Source organism: Nesoenas mayeri, assembly GCF_963082525.1.
Source record: "Nesoenas mayeri genome assembly, chromosome: 3".
Taxonomy (NCBI): Eukaryota; Metazoa; Chordata; class Aves; order Columbiformes; family Columbidae; genus Nesoenas; species Nesoenas mayeri.
Genome location: NC_137544.1, coordinates 32260162 through 32280062, shown reverse-complemented (window position 1 = coordinate 32280062; position 19901 = coordinate 32260162). Strand labels below are relative to the sequence as shown.

Below are 19901 nucleotides of genomic sequence, written 5' to 3'. Positions count from 1 at the left end.
CTTACTTACGTGACTTTGCAGGTTTTAAACCGTATCTTGTGAACAGATTTCTTCTCTCACTTGAAGAAAGTTCACATTTTGAGTGTAGTGAGCTATGTCTTTGCACGGTTTGTCACATCTGTGCAAAGCGACAGAGTGGATTATGGTTTCTGTACACCACTGAGATGATGGGTGTTCCCCAGGTTTCCAAACAGCTTTCACATCACTTATGTTCTGCCTTTCTCAGCATTCTTTTCCTTTTGACATTTAGTGCTTCGTAGACATTCTCCTCACATATTATTTATAACCATGTCATTTGGCTTTCCTCTGGAGACATATTCTGCACTTCCATTTGGCAAATCAATATTTCCCTAACAAGGGTCAGGTCTGAATTTCTGATAGAGAGTTTGATATCTATCCATTTTTACTGTTGCAATCTAAATTGTTTGCCTGTTTTAAGGAGGTAGCCCTTGCTCTCCATATAACAAATTTGGATCATCATCAAACTCTGGCGTGAAGCCAAGAAAATTCAATACTTTGGAGTCCAGCATAAACTATTTCAAATCTACATCTATGGAAAAAGTTACACTTATGACTTGGAAGTGGTTTCCCATGCTACTTTGTTATTACTTAAACTGATAAAAGAAGAAGGAAGACACGTCATGGAAGAGCAGTTGTTGCGCAAGGAGTGTTGTTCATTTATGCTTCAAGGAGGTCAAGGACAGCTGGTTCGGTCCTTCAGTACAATGTGCTGATTAGCCTACAAGGAGACATGCTTTTTCCTCCTCAAAGAGTTATATCCCTATTAATCTGAATCCTGACACACCATCACTAATATTTAATCCTCCCCATTTTCTACCCTTAATCTCAAAATCCTCCTAGAGGTTCTGTGTTCTCCTAGAGAAAGCGGTCCCTTGAATAGCTGGCTAAAAAACTTTTTTTCCCCGAATAATATGGATAATCCTTTTGCTTTTAAGAATATGTTCTCCACCTCTGAATGCTAGTCTTCTCTGTATTGGGAAGCAAAGGGAACCAGAAACTGATTGTTCACAGTACTAGTATCTTCTCTCCTGACTTTCTGCATATAGCCATATAATGTTATGGACAAGATAAGCCAAGTGACAGCTCTATAACAAGAATATGAAAGAGTGTAATGTACCTATCAACACTGGCTTTCTTACTACAGGTTAGTCATTTTAATGTTAAAATTGCACCAGGTAATGAGTTCTGTTACACTTAACAGTGTTTGTGGGTCTGCTGTTTCCATCCATCTTTCTTCATTACACAGTACCACCCATTTCTCTACACATGTCCTGTTCATTCAGAGAGAATGGAAAATACTTACATGGGCTGTATTTCATCCAGTCACCACTCACTTGCGGCAACCCCAGTGATCTTAACATTGCACAGTAAATGGAGATTTCTTGTTGGCAGGTAACTGGTTGGTAGTTCTGCCTGCCTGGGAAATGCGACTCTGAAACCCTCACTTGCCTTCTACTGCGTTTGCTGTTCAATGCTGTAGCACTTGCGGTAACCACCCAGAGTTATGCCGCCTTCTTTAACTGATGCAGTTATGAGATTTTTCTTTGACCTGATTGTAGATTACACATAATAATACTCTCTTAGTCATCTTTAGTCATCAAATCTATTTAAGCTTTCCCAGTAGAACTATAATATATTGCATTTTTAATTAAAAGAGAGAAATTATTCCATTCAATGTGTGATTTTTCATTCTTCTCTTCACAAAGGTTATTTCTGCTTAATACACAAAAACAAAATAAAATAAAGGACAAAACACTACTGACAATGTAATCAAGCCCAGAAACAAATCCATAATAGGCTTACGCCAGCATCGAGAAGTCTTTATTCTCTGATGTGTTTGAAGTGTCTTTTATCATCCTTAGCACTGTTGACAATAGATTCATCATAGATACCTTTACAGTATAATGTGTGGTGCCATGTTCCTTTGTTAGGAAATATTTTTTATTGTTACTTCCATCTCTCTCCATAGCTACAGTCTGTGCTTATTTGCTTCAGAGCTTTGCTGGTTGGTCGGAAGTACCAAAACTGCCTTCTGACAGAATAATTACAGCTTTGGGGACATCTACTTACATGTTTTCAAATAACTTCACTTTTTCATTTACATTTTTGCCTTGTCAGATTTCCTTGTTATAACTGTTAGCTTCAGAAAAGTGCAACCAACATTTACATTTCCAACGAGAAGTCTGCTCTGTTTGCACACAAAGATTCTCAAGCAGTTATGATGAGATCTGGCCTAAATTTTTATAACAACAGTCAGATCTGATTTGATGAAATCAGTATACATAATAGGAGAGTATCACTTCAATCAGCAAAGACATTAAATTATTTGTTCTGATAAGGTAAGAATATTTTCTTTCAAAGCCAACAGGCAGTTTGTTGTGACATGGTTGAATTGTTTTATGCTCACGTTATCACCTTGTTATAATATTAGTGTATATGAATCCGAACAAGACTGAAACATGAAGGCTTTGACCTTATCAACATTACATTTCCCTCTCTTATTCTGTCTTTGATAACATCAGTGTCGTCTGTCTAACAGACAATTTTTTAGAGATGTATGTGTAGAATTTTGAAATTTCATAGCTATGCTTTGATTTGGGGTTAAAAAGAACATTGAAAATTATTATTTCCCAGGAAATACTGATTCTGAGTTTTGATAAGCTCTGGTAAACTTGAAACTCAGTGATTTTTTAGCTCAGGGATGAGTTCATCTGTTTCTCTTGGGAGAAGACTCAACAAAACCACAATAACATGTGGTCTATACCTTACCTTCTTTGTTAGAAATGTATCTATAATTGAAATCTCTCAAGATGATTCAGGTTTTCCTTTTACGCATGGTTAATTGGTCCTACTGAGCCATCCGTCTGGTCCTTTGCTCAAGTCTGGGTCTTTTATCCAAGCATCACAAGAGGATTCAAATTCTGGGACAATAAATCTAAACTGAAGAATTTTTTGGTTTTTGGTTTTTGTTTTTTTTTTTTTTTTAATTGAGCACTATCCATCTCCCTCTTTAAAATCCACTCAGCTCAGCTTTAAAATTTTGTAGCAGATTTGTATGATTACATTGCTGCAGATGAATTCACTCTCCTAGCGCATGAACATATGCCTGCATGCTATCAGGCACCTTTACTGTTGTTTTTTTTTTTTTTAATCTATCTACATTCTCCTTCTATGCTTCTTTTATGAGAAAATGTTAAGAGAAGAAAGAAATGTTAGGAAGATCTTAATTGCTAGAAGAACTTACTAGGCTCTCCTGTTGGATTCACATAAGTGACCACAGTACATGTAGAAGCCAACCTCATCTACTGCACGTTGTCTGCTTTTATGTCTTTGGGAGCTATTTCTGCCTGAAGAATGTGTTCCTAGAGTACATTTTCATAGGCCCTTATCTTACAGAACTGGGTACAGCCTTCTACCCCAGCCTTTTTCAGAGAAACACACAAAACAGATTTGACAAAAACAGTCCTGCAGAAATTCACATAAGTGTTGCAATCTCTCCATCTCAATTAAAAATGAAAATAATGAAAAAAATTGAGTCTTATGTCACTTTAAATAAAAATGGCATTTATTTCCTACAGCTTCAATTTTACTTTTAAGCTCGAAGTTCTAAAATGCTCAAATACACAATATTTTATGCCACGTCAAATGAAAGATTTAATCTGATCCAACACTTTGTTGGGACTTTTTGATTTGCCAGATCTTCATGGGCCAACTCAAATAATTTTATTTATTTTCTTGAATTGATAGCAAACAACCAGAAGTAACACAGTTCTTCACACACCTTTAGTTGAAAATTATCTTAAAATATAGAGAGTATGGTCATGAGAGTGAGTGACCTCCAGTTCCAGAAATACTCCTTCTCGGCTGTTTTCCCCAAAAGATTTGATTTTGCCTTTCCAGTCTAAGTTTTACTTCCCTTGTGTTTATTATTTGATAAAATGCCAGCAAACGTACTTGGAGGAGATCAGCAATACATGAAAGGTTATTTTTTTTTGCTCTGTTAGCTGGATTCTTAAGTGTCTTGTGGCTTTTTCGATGTTGAACTAGACTTTATTCTGCTGTCTGTCTGGGATGTATCACTGCTACAAGTTGAGTGCCAGAAGTTGTGTGCACAGATAAGGCTAAAGCACACTTATCATTAAAGATATAAGGAGTTTTATCTGATGCTCTCCCCCTGGTTAGGCTTATTATTTCTAGATAAAAATCTAAGCAAATTAATTACTGATGTAACAATCCAACACTGCTGTGTGTAACATGCACTTAACTTATCTGCAGGACTTTCATTTTAAGCACCAGATTCAAATACTAAACACGTCTCCCCTTGACACGCCCCTGATAAGCAGGCGACGCCCGGAACACAGTAGTGCCTGTGCAGCCGCCAGGACCGAAGCCCCGGCTGAGTTTGGCACAGGGCAGCGGGGCAGGTTTGCATCGGCTTGGATGTTTCTGCAGTCCAGACAAGTCCATTAACCTCTGCTGACTCTCAGAAGCTCTCAGCTAATACTGCTTTCCTAAACAATGATTTACTCTGAGCTATCACACCTCGTCGTATTTTTCTGAGACGGATTTTAGGATGCAGTGATTAGGAGATGTGTTTTCTCCTCCCATGTAAGGCGAGGTCAAGGGAGATAAATGGAACTGACTGATTGCAGAGCAATAATCTCAGCTCCTCTGGGCTTTCTGAGAAAGAGGGAAAGGTTTGCTCACCCCATCTTCACTTCCCTATTTAACCTCCTTTTGTAACAGCAAATAGCTGCAATATGTCAAAAGCCACAGGTGCCAGTGAAGGCAGCAGCTCAGGTATTAAGTTGAAGGAACATTACATTAGCTTTTTAGCCAATTAACATGGCTGTAGGGAGGACATCTGCAATAAATCTTCAAAGCAAACAGTTCACAGAAACCCAGCAGGCAACTCTAGGGATTGCTGTATTTGTACTGTACTTCATTAGAAAATAAACATATATCTTCCATCTCAAGCACGAAACAAAAGAGTATTAAAATACATCTGATAGTTAATACAACTGTCTCTACTAAATGACACATTTGTGAGCGTTGTGTGAATCACTGCTAGGAAAAGGTTGTGAAAACTCTAATGACTGCAGTTATGTGTTGGCACTGCCAAAACAGCTGCTCCTGAGCTAATGTAGAAATTTATTTCTCTCTTGGTTTGCAGTTGAAAAAGCCTGCTTTGATAACTTTGCTAATATCACCTAATAATTCAGTGTGCAGAGAAGGAGCAAATCATGCATCAGCAAACTGGAATAAACCAGCCAGCTTTAGCCTGCTTCTGGAACTTCATACTTTGCTGTGTTTATATTTTTCTCCATTAGAGACCCACAGCAGGAGCCGTAAAATTCGTCATCACTGGGTTTATTCCTGCCAAGGGTTTGCTGAACACACCAGACTATTGCACAGAAATGTTGGACCGGGCTAATATTGATGCTTCAGGGATTAACTATCCACCCTCTTCTTCCTTGAGGGCATTTCTGTGTTCAGAGGATGCTACAGGATTTACAGTCAGAACCATCCCTGGAAACATTCAAGGCCAGGCTGGATGGGACTCTGAGCAACCTGATCTAGTTGAAGATGTCCCTGCTCATTGCAGGAGGGGTGGACTAGATGACCTTTGAAGTCCATTGCAAACCAAACTATTCTGTGAGTCTATGAACGGTTAAGATGAACGAAGTCCATCTTTGAAGCCACAGCAGCAGAAGGCACCAGTGTCCTGCTGTAGACCTCGAGCAGTGTCTCTCCACTGACGGATGCCTCTATGAGGCCGCACCTCCATGCGGTGCAGGGAACAAACCCAGAACTTTGCAGAGCTCCTTCACATTCCAGCTCCTGGGAGAGCCATGGCGAAGCACAGGGAATGTGTTGATCAAGCAGCTGCGGAATCAGCGGCAGTATGAATACCGACACAATCAACAAATATGTGGCTCATGGGAAATGCTTATTTTATGTCAGAACAAATGGTATTTCTACAATTTACATAAACAGACTAGTCATGAAAGTACCTGCTATTAGAAATAGGGTATTTTCAGACTAATCAAATTTTCCTATTTTCTATATCAGAAAATCTTAGCAATTAGTGTAGTAATTGAAACAATATAACTAGCTGCAGAACATTTAAACAAGCTTCAGTTTGCAAAATGTTGTTCACATATGTAAATAATAGGACCAGATATGAGTATACGATGAAATCTGATCACTTTTCACTATTTTAACATCACCTGGCCTGTTCTCCAAAAAAAGGGCTAAGGATGCAAACCACCACATTTAAGATGAGCCTCCTTAATTAGCCCTGCTAAGAAACCATCAGATGGAGCATAGCACCACACATCTGCATCTCGCCAGCTCTGCATGTTTAGTTTAAGTATCTTGATGCAGTAGCACATTGTGCTGTAGAGACATAGCATGGATGGTAATTATGCTTATTGGCCTGCTCATGCCATAATTAATTAGGGAGCTGTTCTGAAGACCAGGGCTTTTGGATATATATAAGCGATGACAATTAAAATGTTGGCATTTGTCAGCAGTTACTTCACCCCAGGCACTACCTAACAAGCCACAGTCTGCTGTATACATGGAACTGAAATAACCATGGTAACTCTGGGTATATAGTGACATTTTAATGATCACTACTGCCTGTCCTCGGGCCATCACTTGCAGAACTAAATGGCCCATCAAGAAACAGATGAGTAAAGCAGCATCCATACAATGCATGAAAAATGGCAAGCAGTTTTAGGGATTAAAGCCATTTATATCTATCTCAGAAGAGAAAAAGGAGAGAGAAATATAATGCAAAAGCATGTGCTATGAAAAAATAATGAAACTACCACTTCCTACTGCAGCAACTGCCACTAAAATGTCAGCATCTACCAATAGTTAGCACAAATTGGTATCTAAGATACTAAAATTATTTCCTATTTTAAGTATAAGTGCCTCTTACTACATACTGACTTTATAAAAGGCAGTGGCAGCATCAAAGGTCTTTCATGCTCAGTCTCTGTCAGACTGCAGTAGAAAAAACTATCAGTTATAGACTACAGCAATTCTCAAGCAAAGAAGGGATGTGATACAGTACTTCTTAACACTGTCATACAATCTGACCTGTTTTTAAAGAAAAAGATGGTGGCATCCTCTACTTTATTATTTTTTCATCATTCAGGTGAAAAGTCTGGTTTCTTCAAGCATTCAGGAATAATACTATTTTCTCCACGGTGAGGGAGAGCATTTGAGTGTATATAAAAGTATCTGTAAATCTGTCTTGTAGTTAGAAGTTTCACTTACCAAAATGAAGAGACAACCAGAGGCAAGTTTTGTGTGTTCAGGAATAGTAGAAAACACGGACAAAATCAAGCAACCAAACACAAGGAGAAAACTGAAAAAGAAAGAATATTAATAATTGTTAATATTTTTCAGAACCCCAAACCAGTATCTATATTGATCCTACCTCACCAACATTAATAGAAGATTATCAACGAACAGTTTTCATTAATAGAAGGGAATTCAACCACTACTTAACTTAGTCCATTAAAAACACTAGAGTAGCCTGTTACTAAATCCACATGCTTTTGAGCAGCACTGGTAGAATTAATAGAAACAAACACAAGAAACAAGATTTTATTGGAGAAATGACCCAATATACACAGACACTACTTTTGGTATCACAATCCTGTACCTATACGCAGTCCAGATACTCTTAGTGGCTTTAAAGAAAGATAACCAATGGGACAATCCTCTCTCCAGTCTGAAAAATAATTTCTCTAACAATTGACCACAAATATCTGTGATATGAGCTTATCGAAGAGCTAAATACATATTGCACCTAAGTGCCCATCTGAAATAATTTCCCTCTGAGCAACAGACTTGATGTACAAACTACTAGAAGCTGAGCAGTAGTTGAGTTTTGGCATCATTGCCCTAAATGAACAGGCTCCATTCTGGGAACAAACTTAATATCATACAATCCACTGAAGAAGTTAAAACAAAAGAGTGAATTAAGGAAGTCTTACATGAGTCGTGCAATTACAATCAGGAAAACGACGGCAATTTGAGCTTGCATGAGCTTTCATGTTTCAACACACTGAATACACACAAGCAAAGCAAAGCAACATGCTGCTAAATCCCGTTGTGAGGAAGATGCAAACACCCAGTATCACTGTAGAAATTCTTGCATATCCCATGTCTGATCCATTCAGCATACAGCACAGGTGCTGTTTGCAGACATCAGCCTGCAGAGCTGGTATCAATCCGAAGCCTCTACTATGGATGATAAGGAATATCCTTTCTTATTGTACTGCACCACCAATAATATCACTGTGCTGGTGAAACCACCTATGAATTGGATCAGAAGTTCATTACCACAATATCCCACACTGACTAATCAGCAGCCAGGCAGCACACTGTATGAGTGCAGTACATGTTCTATATTTTAAATTCTTGCACTGGATTTTGCAAGCAGCAACAATTAATTCTAACAATGTTTTCCTAATTTCCTTCTTAAGACATTTGCCAGTCATGCTGGGCAATGAGTCAACCACAAAGGGTAGACCTTTGGCTTTTATCTGAATTGCTGGGACTCTTGTTAACAGATGCTCTAACCCAACGTGAATAGGTATTGTAAATAATGCAGATATATATCTGCAAGAAAGTACAAACGGGTGCTTCGTGATACAAGAGGGACTCAGATCTCTCCAAGGGATGAAGGGAAAAAACATAAAAATTACAGATCTATGTAACGGATGCATAGGCTCTTCAATATGATGTTTCCATTAAATAACACAATAATTCTGAAAACACAGAAAGCATTTTTTAAGAAAAACACTGGAGGGGGTGTGTGGAGGTGTTTCTGGTGGCCAAGCTGAACATCCCTCAGCAGTCTGCTCTTGTGGCAATGAAACCCAACCACACACTGAGGTGTACTACCACAAACGTATACAGCAGGTCGACAGAAGTGATTGTTTCCCACTGTTTGGCATCTGAACGACCACATCTGGAGTGCTGTGCCCACTTTGGGCCTTCCCAGCATGAGAGACAGAGGGACAGACTGAAGGGAGCCCTGTGGAGGGCCACCAAGGTGGTCAGAGGCTGCAGCTCATGACACATAAGAGGGGCTGAGCAGAGCTGGGTTTGCCAGCCTGGATAAAGGGAGACTGAGACCCCTGACTGATGTCGTCAGCTATCTAATTCTGGTTATAAAGAAGGCAGAGAGGAAATAATTTGCAGGACAGAAAATTATGATTACATATACAGAAAGAAAGTAATAATGAAGGTGATCCAGCACCAGAACAAGTTGCCGAGCGAGGGCGTGACATCTGCCCATGAAGATGTTCAGAACTTGGCTGGAAAGGGCCCTGGTCTGACTTTGAAGTGAGCTTCACTTTGAGCAGGAAGTTGGACTAGATGACCTGAAGAGGCCTTTTCCAACCTAAATTCTTCTATTATTCTAACTACTGGATACAAACTTCAGTATATTATTGCATCCGCTCCCACTTGTGCCTCAGGAGCTAAAATTGCTTTTTCCCTTATAACATAGAGAGTTTCCATAGTGCTGTAATATAGTAGTGCTGTAATATATCCAGTACATTAGACAAAACTGTAAGTCAATTTCTTCAGAATTTCTATTAGAAAATCTGATGTGCAATGCCATAAGACATTGGAGGCACATTTTGTAGCATATCATTTAACTGCTGGGGTGAAGTTCTGTTCTTAAAATAAAATCTGGTAGGAGCTTGCATATAAACTCTACGCAGACCTGTAAATAAAACAGAACCCAGGAGGGCAAAGGGTGTCTCTGGCACATACCATTGGCAAGCCAGACTAAAGAAGGATAAAGACCAGCATATATATGCTTAAAGGTTTCATAACAAACTCAATCAAGTGACTAAAATCCACCTTGTGAAAAATTTTGTTCCCCTTCTCCCCACTTTTTAAAAAAAGGAAAAGCTCCCACAACATTGCTGGTAATTTCAGCTGCTACAGTCTTCAGATACAGCCCCCCTATAATTACATCCTACTGGCACAGGCATAAATGTTGTTTCTCCTTGTTAAAGCTTGTATAGAGGGCAAGATAAAATTAAGAGGTGACTAAGAATTTACAGTAAAAGGATATATTTTCCTTTTGTTGAATTTCTTTAGTCCTGAATCAGTTAAAAATGACATTCTCTTTGATCCTTTGTAATAAAAATTACTCTTGTTTAGATGTATTCCAGTAATACCAACTAAACTGGAGGTCCAGTTGTAGAGTCTTGTCCAAACACACAATACAAGTTTTCACTTGCAAGAGATCTCTTGTAGCACAATTATAGAAAATAGGCGCAGCAGGAAAAAAGAAAGCTTGTTATTCACAGCTGGAGACCACAGCACAGAAAAGGTAAGGGACTTGCCTAAGGCTACACAGAAAGTCTTTATATGTGGAATAAACCTGAACGTTTTAAGTCCCAGTCCAATCCTGCAGTCATAGAACTATCCCATACTCACCCACCACTTGCGCTACCACAGTTCCCCAGGCCTCTGATTTAGAAGATCACTGTGGGCAGTGTTAATTCACGATAGATGGGAAAAGTGAGTCAGGAGAGGGAATCGGAACAGTTAAACAGTATATTAATCAAAATAATGGTAAATATTCACGAAAGTCAGGCACAGTGTTGATTAGCTCCTGGAAGACACAGTTCTGCAGATTATCCATGAAATCCAGAAACAATCCCCACAGCCATACAGAATAATAGTCTTGGAAATATATTTTTCCAAACCTCTATAACCTTTTATTCTCAGTTTTTCCAGAAGCTCTACAAGGAACAGAGCATTGTTATTAATTATTATTAAAGAACAAAAGAGAAATGTTTGCATTTATCCACCCAAATCTTGCCCCTCTACCCCTCATCCCTCCTTCCAACACTGAATATTTTTTTTGCTGCCATTCAGCATATTATGTCTAAAATGAAACTGTAAGCAATTTGGGGGAGGGAAGAAACCCAGTCCTGTTAGCATTGCAAAACTAAAAGCACACTTTTAGGTGCTGTAGAACACAACACTGGCAACAAGAAGAAAAGGGTTAAGCTTTCTGGAATATTTTCAGTAGTTTATTTACCACTGACGTGCCTTCCTTCAATATAAAACAATAGTTGGGATTCACTTTCTATCTTTTTTTAATATAATCTGCTTACTGGAGCCATTCAATGAAAGCATCTCTCCTTTTCCACAGCAAGAACTGAAGGCACAGAGGATACAGCAACACATTCCACCTGGCTGGATGCTAAACAAGGGCCTGTACAGCAAAAAAAAAAATCCCTAAGGTTCAAACGCCACAGTGGTCAAAGTGTATCAGAAGTTGTTCTTTTCTATCATGAACTACTTCTCCAGTGACAGATGAAGTGTGTAGGTTTGTATTAAGCCCTGGACAGTCACAACCCTCACTAGAGGAAGAAGTATTTTCAAATGCCAGCATGTGAACTGTGTGCTATGACACATGCTATACAACAGGATGCTGCTGTAGGTAGAGGGTAGTATAAAGCAAAACACAGACCAATTATATTTGGTCTCTAGTGGTTTAATCTGGATCATATATTTGTTCAGGCTGAAAAAAACAGATGGTCTTTCCTCATGCATTCAGTATCAGACAGTAAAACATACGCCCTAGGCAGTAACTTCCCATAAAATTATTCAAGCATTGCCATAGTCTTGTATTTTATCAAAAGCAGCAACTTCCATTTTGTTTCACCAGTAATCAGTTTTGATGCAGATCCTTTCATCTCATTCCCCTGCTTCTGAAAGCATACACTAATTGGAGAAAAGCCAATTTATGAAAGACAGTATAACTCAAAAGCTTTGATATTTATTCAATCTGCCTCTCATAAACTTTTCTTACTGGTTAATTAGGAACTACCAATTCTCCATTTATTTAATTTTCAACAGAATTTTACTACAGTTTGTGATTTAAAGGCTGTTCATATGGAAGAGGATATTCAGCTTAAAGCAATTGTTAAAACATTACTCAGGGAATATCACAAGCATAAAAATACACCCAGGGAAGATCTTTAAAAGCTATTTTGCTACATTATTTACCGCTAGAACTAAAATAATCAAAACTGAAACATCTGCAAGCAGCTTTATACATCGTCTGTAAACAATAAAAGTATATCAGTGTTAAAGTGACATAATTAAGCTATTAGACCACCAGAGTTCTATTCTAGTATTATTTGAGGTCTGATTTCATCCCCATAAATGCAAGGATATTCAGGATTATGACCAAAACTGTCTGCAAACCATTGGCAGTGACATCATCCTGGATTCTGTGTAGAAGGCAGAAAATGTTTGTAAGCTTTTGCTAACCCTAACTATGACCAAAAGGTAGCTCTTACTTTCCCCACCATTACAAAGTCAGAACTAATGCAGTTGCTTGCAAACTTACAGGAAGCTGTTTGCATTCATGAGGTCTTAGTCTACAAAGATGCTCTTTGAGCCCCTCCATAAGTAATTCCTTCCCACAGCCAGGAGCAGTGCCCATGTTTTCTTAACAGTGATCAGGATCTTGCTGTTCGAGTACCCAAATATTGCCTTTAAATGACTTTTTAATCCTTGAATGCATAAAATCTCTGTGAGGGATTAGATAAATAAATGTGCTGTAGATTATACTGGAGGTATAGCACCAATAGATCCATTGCAGGTTTAGGTAAATTAAAACAATACCCACTAAAAACCCTACCAAGAAAGGAAGGAAAGAGATGGTCACTCCTGGCATTGTTATACTTTCATTGGGACTATTAACTTTGGTGAATAGTTCTCACAAAAAGCATCGAGACAGATGTTTGACAAGCTTGTTGCCCTATGCGAGGTCACTACCTTGGCTGGATGCTGTTGGCCCTCTCACCTCTCTTGGTGTGTGAGCAAGGGAAACTTCACAACTTCAGTGTGCCCCAGAGCTGAAGGGGACAGAGGAAAACAGCATCTCCTGGACTAGGAGTTACTGCTGTAGATAAACACGATTTGCAAAGCAGTCAATTCCCACAGAGCAGAAAGTCTGCCTGCTGTTAGAATGAGAGCTGGTGCATCACATTGCAGAGAACCATAGAACAGCCCGGGTTTGAAGAGACCTCGGAAGATCACCTGGTCCAACCTATTGTGGGAAAGGGAGCCCAAGTGAGATTACTGAGTGCCCTGTCCAACCACATCCTGAAGACCTCCAGTGATGGGGACCCCACCATGTCCCTGGGAAGGTTGTTCCAGTGATGGAACATGAAGCAGATATGTGCACTCAAGACAAGGGAGGCAGCAGAGATCTGGCAGCTCCTGTCAGTCTCACAAGGTTTCCTGGTGGCTCTGAGCAGACAATTCTTGGAGATGAGTGGAAATATCCTCTCCAGTAGGATGCAGAGAAACAAACGCTGGAGCTTTTCACCAGCTTCAGGAAGAACGGAAAGTGAGAATTTTGGCCAGTGCGGGTGTGCGGAGGACACTTACGCAGGTCCTGTGGTATCTCCCTTAAAAAGTAATCTTTTCAACATTTCTATAAAACAGGTAATGCACTGCTGACATGGTGGAAAAGAACACAGTTTAACAGTTTTGATAGTGAAAGCCATGTGGATTAAATTTTCCATCATTTATAGTTTCAATGTGACTTGTTTACGCAAGAAAATGAGATATGACAAAGGTTATTACAATCTGTTAAAAATGTTTGACAAAAGCCGCATGGAGAATAAGCGCTCTCCCATAGAAAAAGCTCATAAATTTCTCCTGTAGGCTTTCTTTAAAATGACTTGCACTTCAACCTTTTCTTCAAGTGGAAGAGTGCAACATGTTAAGGGCTTGATAATGTGCTGCATTCAACCCAGAAATAACACAGCCCTGTCTATGGAGAGGTGGAGCATGAAGACCTCATTGTCTTAAAATGTGAAAATAAACTGGATAGGAAACTTTAAAAACAATATTGCGGTAAAAATAAACTTACAGAAATACCATCTTTTTATATATTCTTTCCTCAGATTGGTACCTTTTTCAGAAATACAGAAATTTGAACTAAATTTCATATCTGAAATTTTCTAAGAACTGAACTTGTTGCTGAAGCAACTTGTTTAGAAAAGTGAGTTTTGTCAGGCTCTGATGAATAAATTACATTTAAACAATCTTTAATTTTTCATTCACCTACAGGATGTTTATTCATTCTAAAAATTAGAACAGTTCCAATATGAAAGAGTTTAAGTTTGCAGTATTAAAAAAGTGGTGTCAGCCTAAACTGACCTTTTCTGCCATATTTTGAAGACATCGTATTTTTAGCAGTGTCTGCTAAGTGATTGTATTTGGCTTATATCGACAAAGCAATGAAAAGGCTTAACAGGAGATGTAATCAAACCCAGGCAAATGAAATAGCTCAGATACCTATGGGACACACATCGAAGTGTCATTAAATGCACATTTGATAATCCATTCCATCATAGACAAAAAATAAAACATCAAGGTACATTTTTCCAGGGGTACAAAAAGCAGGCATTGTTCTTCCTTAAGCAGGCGTATCAGCTTAAAAGACAAGAAAACAAACCAAGAAATGCTTATTCTGACAGATTTAATGCTCAGAGAGACTTCTGACCTAGATATTTTCCAACAGGTTTTCATTGGCTTCAACAGGAGACATTTTTAACACAAAAATAAGAATAAAGCATGTGTTGTTCTGGATTTTAACTATTATAAAGACTGTGAAGAATTATACTGATTCGCATGCCAGGATCCTTGATTGCACTTACAGGTGCCTCAAATCTGTAGAAGATGACAAAACACTCCTTTTATCACATCCAAAGAATAGGTCTTATTGTAGACCAACATTTTCAAAATGAATGCTTAGTTTAGTAAAAAAAAATAAATTAAAAAATCTGTATTTAGACAACTCTGTAGATATTTATATTTTCTTTTGAATCAAATAGCTCTGATTCCCAATGACAAGTCTAGTAACTCACCTAGCAACCTTTAATTGACCACTGATATTTCCCATCAGTGGCCAACAGTGTGATGGCTCTGGCGGCTAAAATTAACTAGAAACCACACTGGGTTGGGGAAGAAAGCCCGTCTAAGCCTCTGGAGTTAATCCCAATCAGTGTGACTCAGCTAGACCCCTAGTAAGTCATCCCATGCCAGGGAATGGCACCATTACTCCCGATAGCTCCTGATGGTCTACACCATTAAATTGTGAGGACTGCCATCAACATCCTTTCAGTCTGGGCCAAACAGCACTTTCCTAGACAATTTCTAGATATGCACTGGGAGTTAGCATGTATCTGGAAGAATTTCTTTTTCTGGATTTGCTATTATATCATTCACTATGGACAGGTACTTCTGGACATCAAGTTATTGTGTTGAAAAACTATTATTATGCAACTAGTATGATACACAAGTCCCTATCCAAGCACTATCAAGCAAGTATATTTAAAAGATGAACTGTAATTTATGATCAATGAGACTATTTCAGTACAGGTTTATGTCTTAATTAAAGGTCAGGACAGAGGCAAAGTCTATTGAAAACCTAATCATTCAAATTCAGGTGCCTGCCTGGTATATTTTAATGAAAAGGTTGGGATTAAACTACTTGCAAGATTTGGGATTAAGACAATTAGCTCAACATGACTAATACAGATTTACACTGCGGGCACCACCCAAGGATCAGCTGTGCATTTTCATCTAAAATATTCCGTCCTATTGAAGAGTTCTGGAACATAAACCCATCTCCTTATTTCTCCTGTTTTTCTCCAGTACTATGTTATGTATTGGATTTTGCTTTGGTTTTACATTTGTTTTTCAGTAGCGTATGGTCAGTAACATAGAGAATTAAAAGAGCTCTTAAGGGGAACGGACTCAAGGCAGTCATGTAAATACACTGCAGCAGTACATGAGTACTCCTCTCCATCATATCTCTCAAGAAGGCCTCTCAGTAACCCTTGGCTACCGCTACAGTTTTTTATTATTTCAGGCATGTGAACAAAGTAGTACCCACAATGAACAAATCCTCCAATAACAACTTTCCAGACTGCAAAGTAACACAATTATTATGGCAGCAATGTTCACTTTTATAATATAGATGGAGACTCTATGACACACGTGGCTTTGCATGGGGATTCCAATTTATTTGCTGCCACTAAATGCTATTAAGTTTCACATGTTGCCAGAATACTGGATAAGACAACAAACCACAACTTTTTTTTTTTTCTTTTTAATAGAAAAATGTATTTTGAAGTGGAAACGTCACAGTTCCCGAGTGTCATTGATATACATTGTACCACATCTCTATATCAACCTGTGATGGCTGTGGGAGGAATGGTATAAAATTATTAAAAATGACAAATACCAGTTTATCTGCTCACTTTATGATGCCTTCGTTCAGAAGGCTGATTAAGACAGGAACAATTTATCACCTTTACATATACTGAAATACAGAATAATATTTTTAAACACACCACTTAGGAGAATAAGGATGAAAGAGAAATTCTGTCCTGAACAAAACATGGCAATTTCAAAAAATGGTACGCATAACAACAGTATCTAAAAGTCCAGGCTACCTTATAGCTCCAACACCCCTCACAACTACCACAGAAATCTAAGCAGCCACAAATGCAAGGGCTCATCAAACTTGGCAGAGTAATGTCATAATGGCATCAGGAATAAACATTTTGAAGTATTTCTTCAGTGCACCAAGATCTAGGTCTTCTTTCTCTAATTTCAGTCACTCCTTTAGTAGCTGGATTTTGGTCTTTACTGACTTCAGTGGAAGTATGGCTTTTGTGGGGAATTATGAGCCAACTCATAAGTATCACCAGTGCAAAGAAAATCCTGTTAATTTCCTATAGTTTTCTCCCAGTAGTAAACAAAGACATAAATGGAATACAGAATATTTTTCCAACATAATGCATTGTTAGTGTTAAACATACTTCTAAAAATCAATCACTGCACTTTAGCTTGAGCGTATTCAGTTTTATGCCACACCATTAGTCTTGTCTTCCTTAACCTAAATAAGTTCTGCGCTTTCTGGAATCTGAAGTGCCCTTCCTTGTTGTTAAGCAGCAGTACTAACAGAACAGGACTTGATGACAGAAGCATGTCAGATTGCAAAAGAATCATCCCATCTTGAAGGGTTTAAATGATGATGAGAATTTCCTGGGGTTAATGTATCAACAGCAACACTTACCTCCCATCTCCATGGGGTTTTATGCTTATGCATATGAGATTGACAGGAAAGCAACACAAAGTCTCAAATCTGGGAGGCAGTGGTGAGTTCACCTATTTCCTTGTATGCTTTAAGTTTCTTCATGTTTAAAAGCAAAGAGCAGATATGCACTTTGTCAAGCACTAGGCCTTGCTGAGGTGGGTACAACAAACAGCACGTAGTTCTACATCACACGCTGCTTTGAGAACGGAACAGCTCTCGCAGTGGCCTAAAGCAAGATACAACACTTTTCAAAATGAGGCTTTATTCTGTCTGAGCCTCTCCAGTCAAAGCCAATGCTGTGACTCATTTTCCTCTATTTTTCAGGGTCTTTTATCTCATAATCACTGCAATTGGAAAGAGTGCTATACGTAATTTCTTCTGTGCATCAAACAAGATATTCTGAAGCCCCTACAATGCTACATGCACCAGTGGCAGCTGCCTGTAGTGGCACAGAGGGGCAGCATCTTCTGTGCCTGCAGAAGGACCTGCCTCTCCTGGGATGTTTGTGGGGAAGTCGGCTGCTGCTCACATGTCTGGCTTCCGTGTGCCAGTGGAATGCTAATACTTTGCTTTGGCAACAATAATATTTCTGTTTCGATAATGAGTTATTTTATTAAATGAGGACTTGCAAAGGTTCTGGAATGACTATTATGCTTATGCAGAATGTTAAATACACAAAGCGATCACTTATTTTCCATATGGGGAAAAACTTGCCCTTTGACCTTCTTAAACATATTAAAGCTGCTGCTTGTCTGTTTGAAACAACGCATGAAGGTGCTTTTACTTTCCAACATTTTATCTTACAGTGGCTTGTACTCTTTGCCAAAATCATCCTGCTCAGAAATTGGTGTGAAACAAGTTTGCATTTTTAAGACATATTACAGGCACAGAGACAAACTGATACGAATTTTACTTTAGCAGATCACTTTCTTTTCACAGATGCTGATCCTGTAAGCACTTACTCAAGTGTTCAAGGTCAGGCTGGACAGGGCTCTGAGCAACCTGATCTAGTGGAAGATGCCCCTGCCTACAGCAAGGGAGTTGGACTAGACGGTCTTAAAAGGCCCTTCTCAACCCAAACCATTCTATGAACTATGTGCACAGTTTTATCAGAGATGATTGCGAGTACATACATATAAACATTGGCTGCAGAAGAAGTCCTGGAGAATCCTTTGTTAACCATACAGCTGAAACAGTTTTTTCTGGAGCTTCAATATACAAAGTACTAGCCTTTGGTAGTTGCATGGAATGTTCCAGTGAACAGGACTCTAATTTCCCACAACGAGAAGAGAGATAGATAGGCATCTCTGCTGGAAGGAGAAAAACACCTCTCTCACTACAAGGAGGTACAGTTAGTTGGCGTATCACAGCTAAGAATCATTCCTGGCTGTACAAGTGCCAGGGGAACATCTCTCTGTTGTACCTCCATGACAGCAACTTAACAGCCTTCAGTGTGCTCAGTCCAGACAACCCCATCATGAGACACAATAGCGTTGTTTTCCTATATTAACAATGTGGAGCAGAGATAAATTACATTTTGGCCTCCTACAACTCATAAAGATTCACATTAAAAATCAGTACAGGCTAGGCACTGAAGGGCTTTTGCAAATTCTGAGTCTCTGAGAGTCTAAAATGCTTAATTGTCTTCAAAATGTTACCTCCAGTGTACATGAGAAGCTTCTGAGAGTTGAGAATTGGTCCTTCCTAGGCTAGGAGTGGGACCCAAACAGAACACTCACAGCTGGGAATGGTTCTTAGCTGAGATACACCAGCTGACTGCACCTCCTCGTAGTGCAAGTGTTTTTCTCCTTCCAGCAGAGATGAATGTCTGCCTGTCTCCTAATTGCTCAGGAAACTTGACAAGCGAAAAGAGTGGGTTCACAGTGAGCAAAAACTGTTGTATAAATTTGTCTGTAAAAAACAAGTTCTGCTAGCTGGACTCTTTTCTTTTAATATATTTTGTGACCTGTTACGAACATTTATTTATGTAGATTTAAAGAATAAATGCAGAGCAGGACTAGGCATGTTGATTTAACTGAAAAATCCCATAACAGTATCCATCCAGCCATATGAGAGCAAATAGATGAAAAAGTAACCCAATCAACCAATATATCAAAGCAACAGAAAGCCTTTTCAACTTAACAAATAATTTAGTCAAACCTTCCTATAAAACTGTATGAAATAAATGGTTCTGCAGTATGCCCAGAGCATCACCAAGCTCAGACAATCACAGGCAAATAAATAACCAAGGGCCTGTCTGTTGAAATTGCATTAATATCTAACAAAACTAAAGTTATACTGGCTTTTTTTACAAAGGGAATTCATAAAAATTCATAAAAATCACAGTCCCATGTTGGCTGGAAGGGACCTCAAGCAGATATCTTGTCCAACCCCCTGCTGAAAGCAAGTTCTATCACACCAGCTTGCTGAGGGCCACGTTCAGCTGAGTGGTGAGTTTCTGCAGGGAAGGCGGCTCTGTGGCCTCTGGGTAGCCTGCTGCAGCACCAGGCTGCCAGCACCATTACAATATTTTCTTAATATCAACTTGCAATAAGAAACACTGAGCATCACATTACTCCTCGAAGTATAATGAGCTAATTTCTTCTTTTTTATTATTATTTTTTTTTTTTAATTCAGATCACCAGACCACATCGCTCAGGCTACTAAAGAACAAGCGGGCTTGATGGGCTGG

The 19901-nt window shown here is 38.9% G+C and overlaps 1 protein-coding gene across 5 annotated transcripts in view; it reads right to left on the bottom strand.

Moving 5' to 3' along the window:
• The window catches only part of KCNQ5 (potassium voltage-gated channel subfamily Q member 5), a gene marked incomplete at both ends in the record, with an annotated part of 282555 nt that overhangs the window by 74819 nt on the left and 187835 nt on the right, over positions 1-19901 (bottom strand). For all 5 annotated transcript variants that reach the window (XM_080342254.1, XM_080342250.1, XM_080342253.1 and 2 more), the window contains one exon: positions 7312-7402. In XM_080342254.1, the coding sequence (XP_080198380.1) occupies positions 7312-7402 (91 nt within the window). The remainder of the gene's footprint in view (positions 1-7311; positions 7403-19901) is intronic.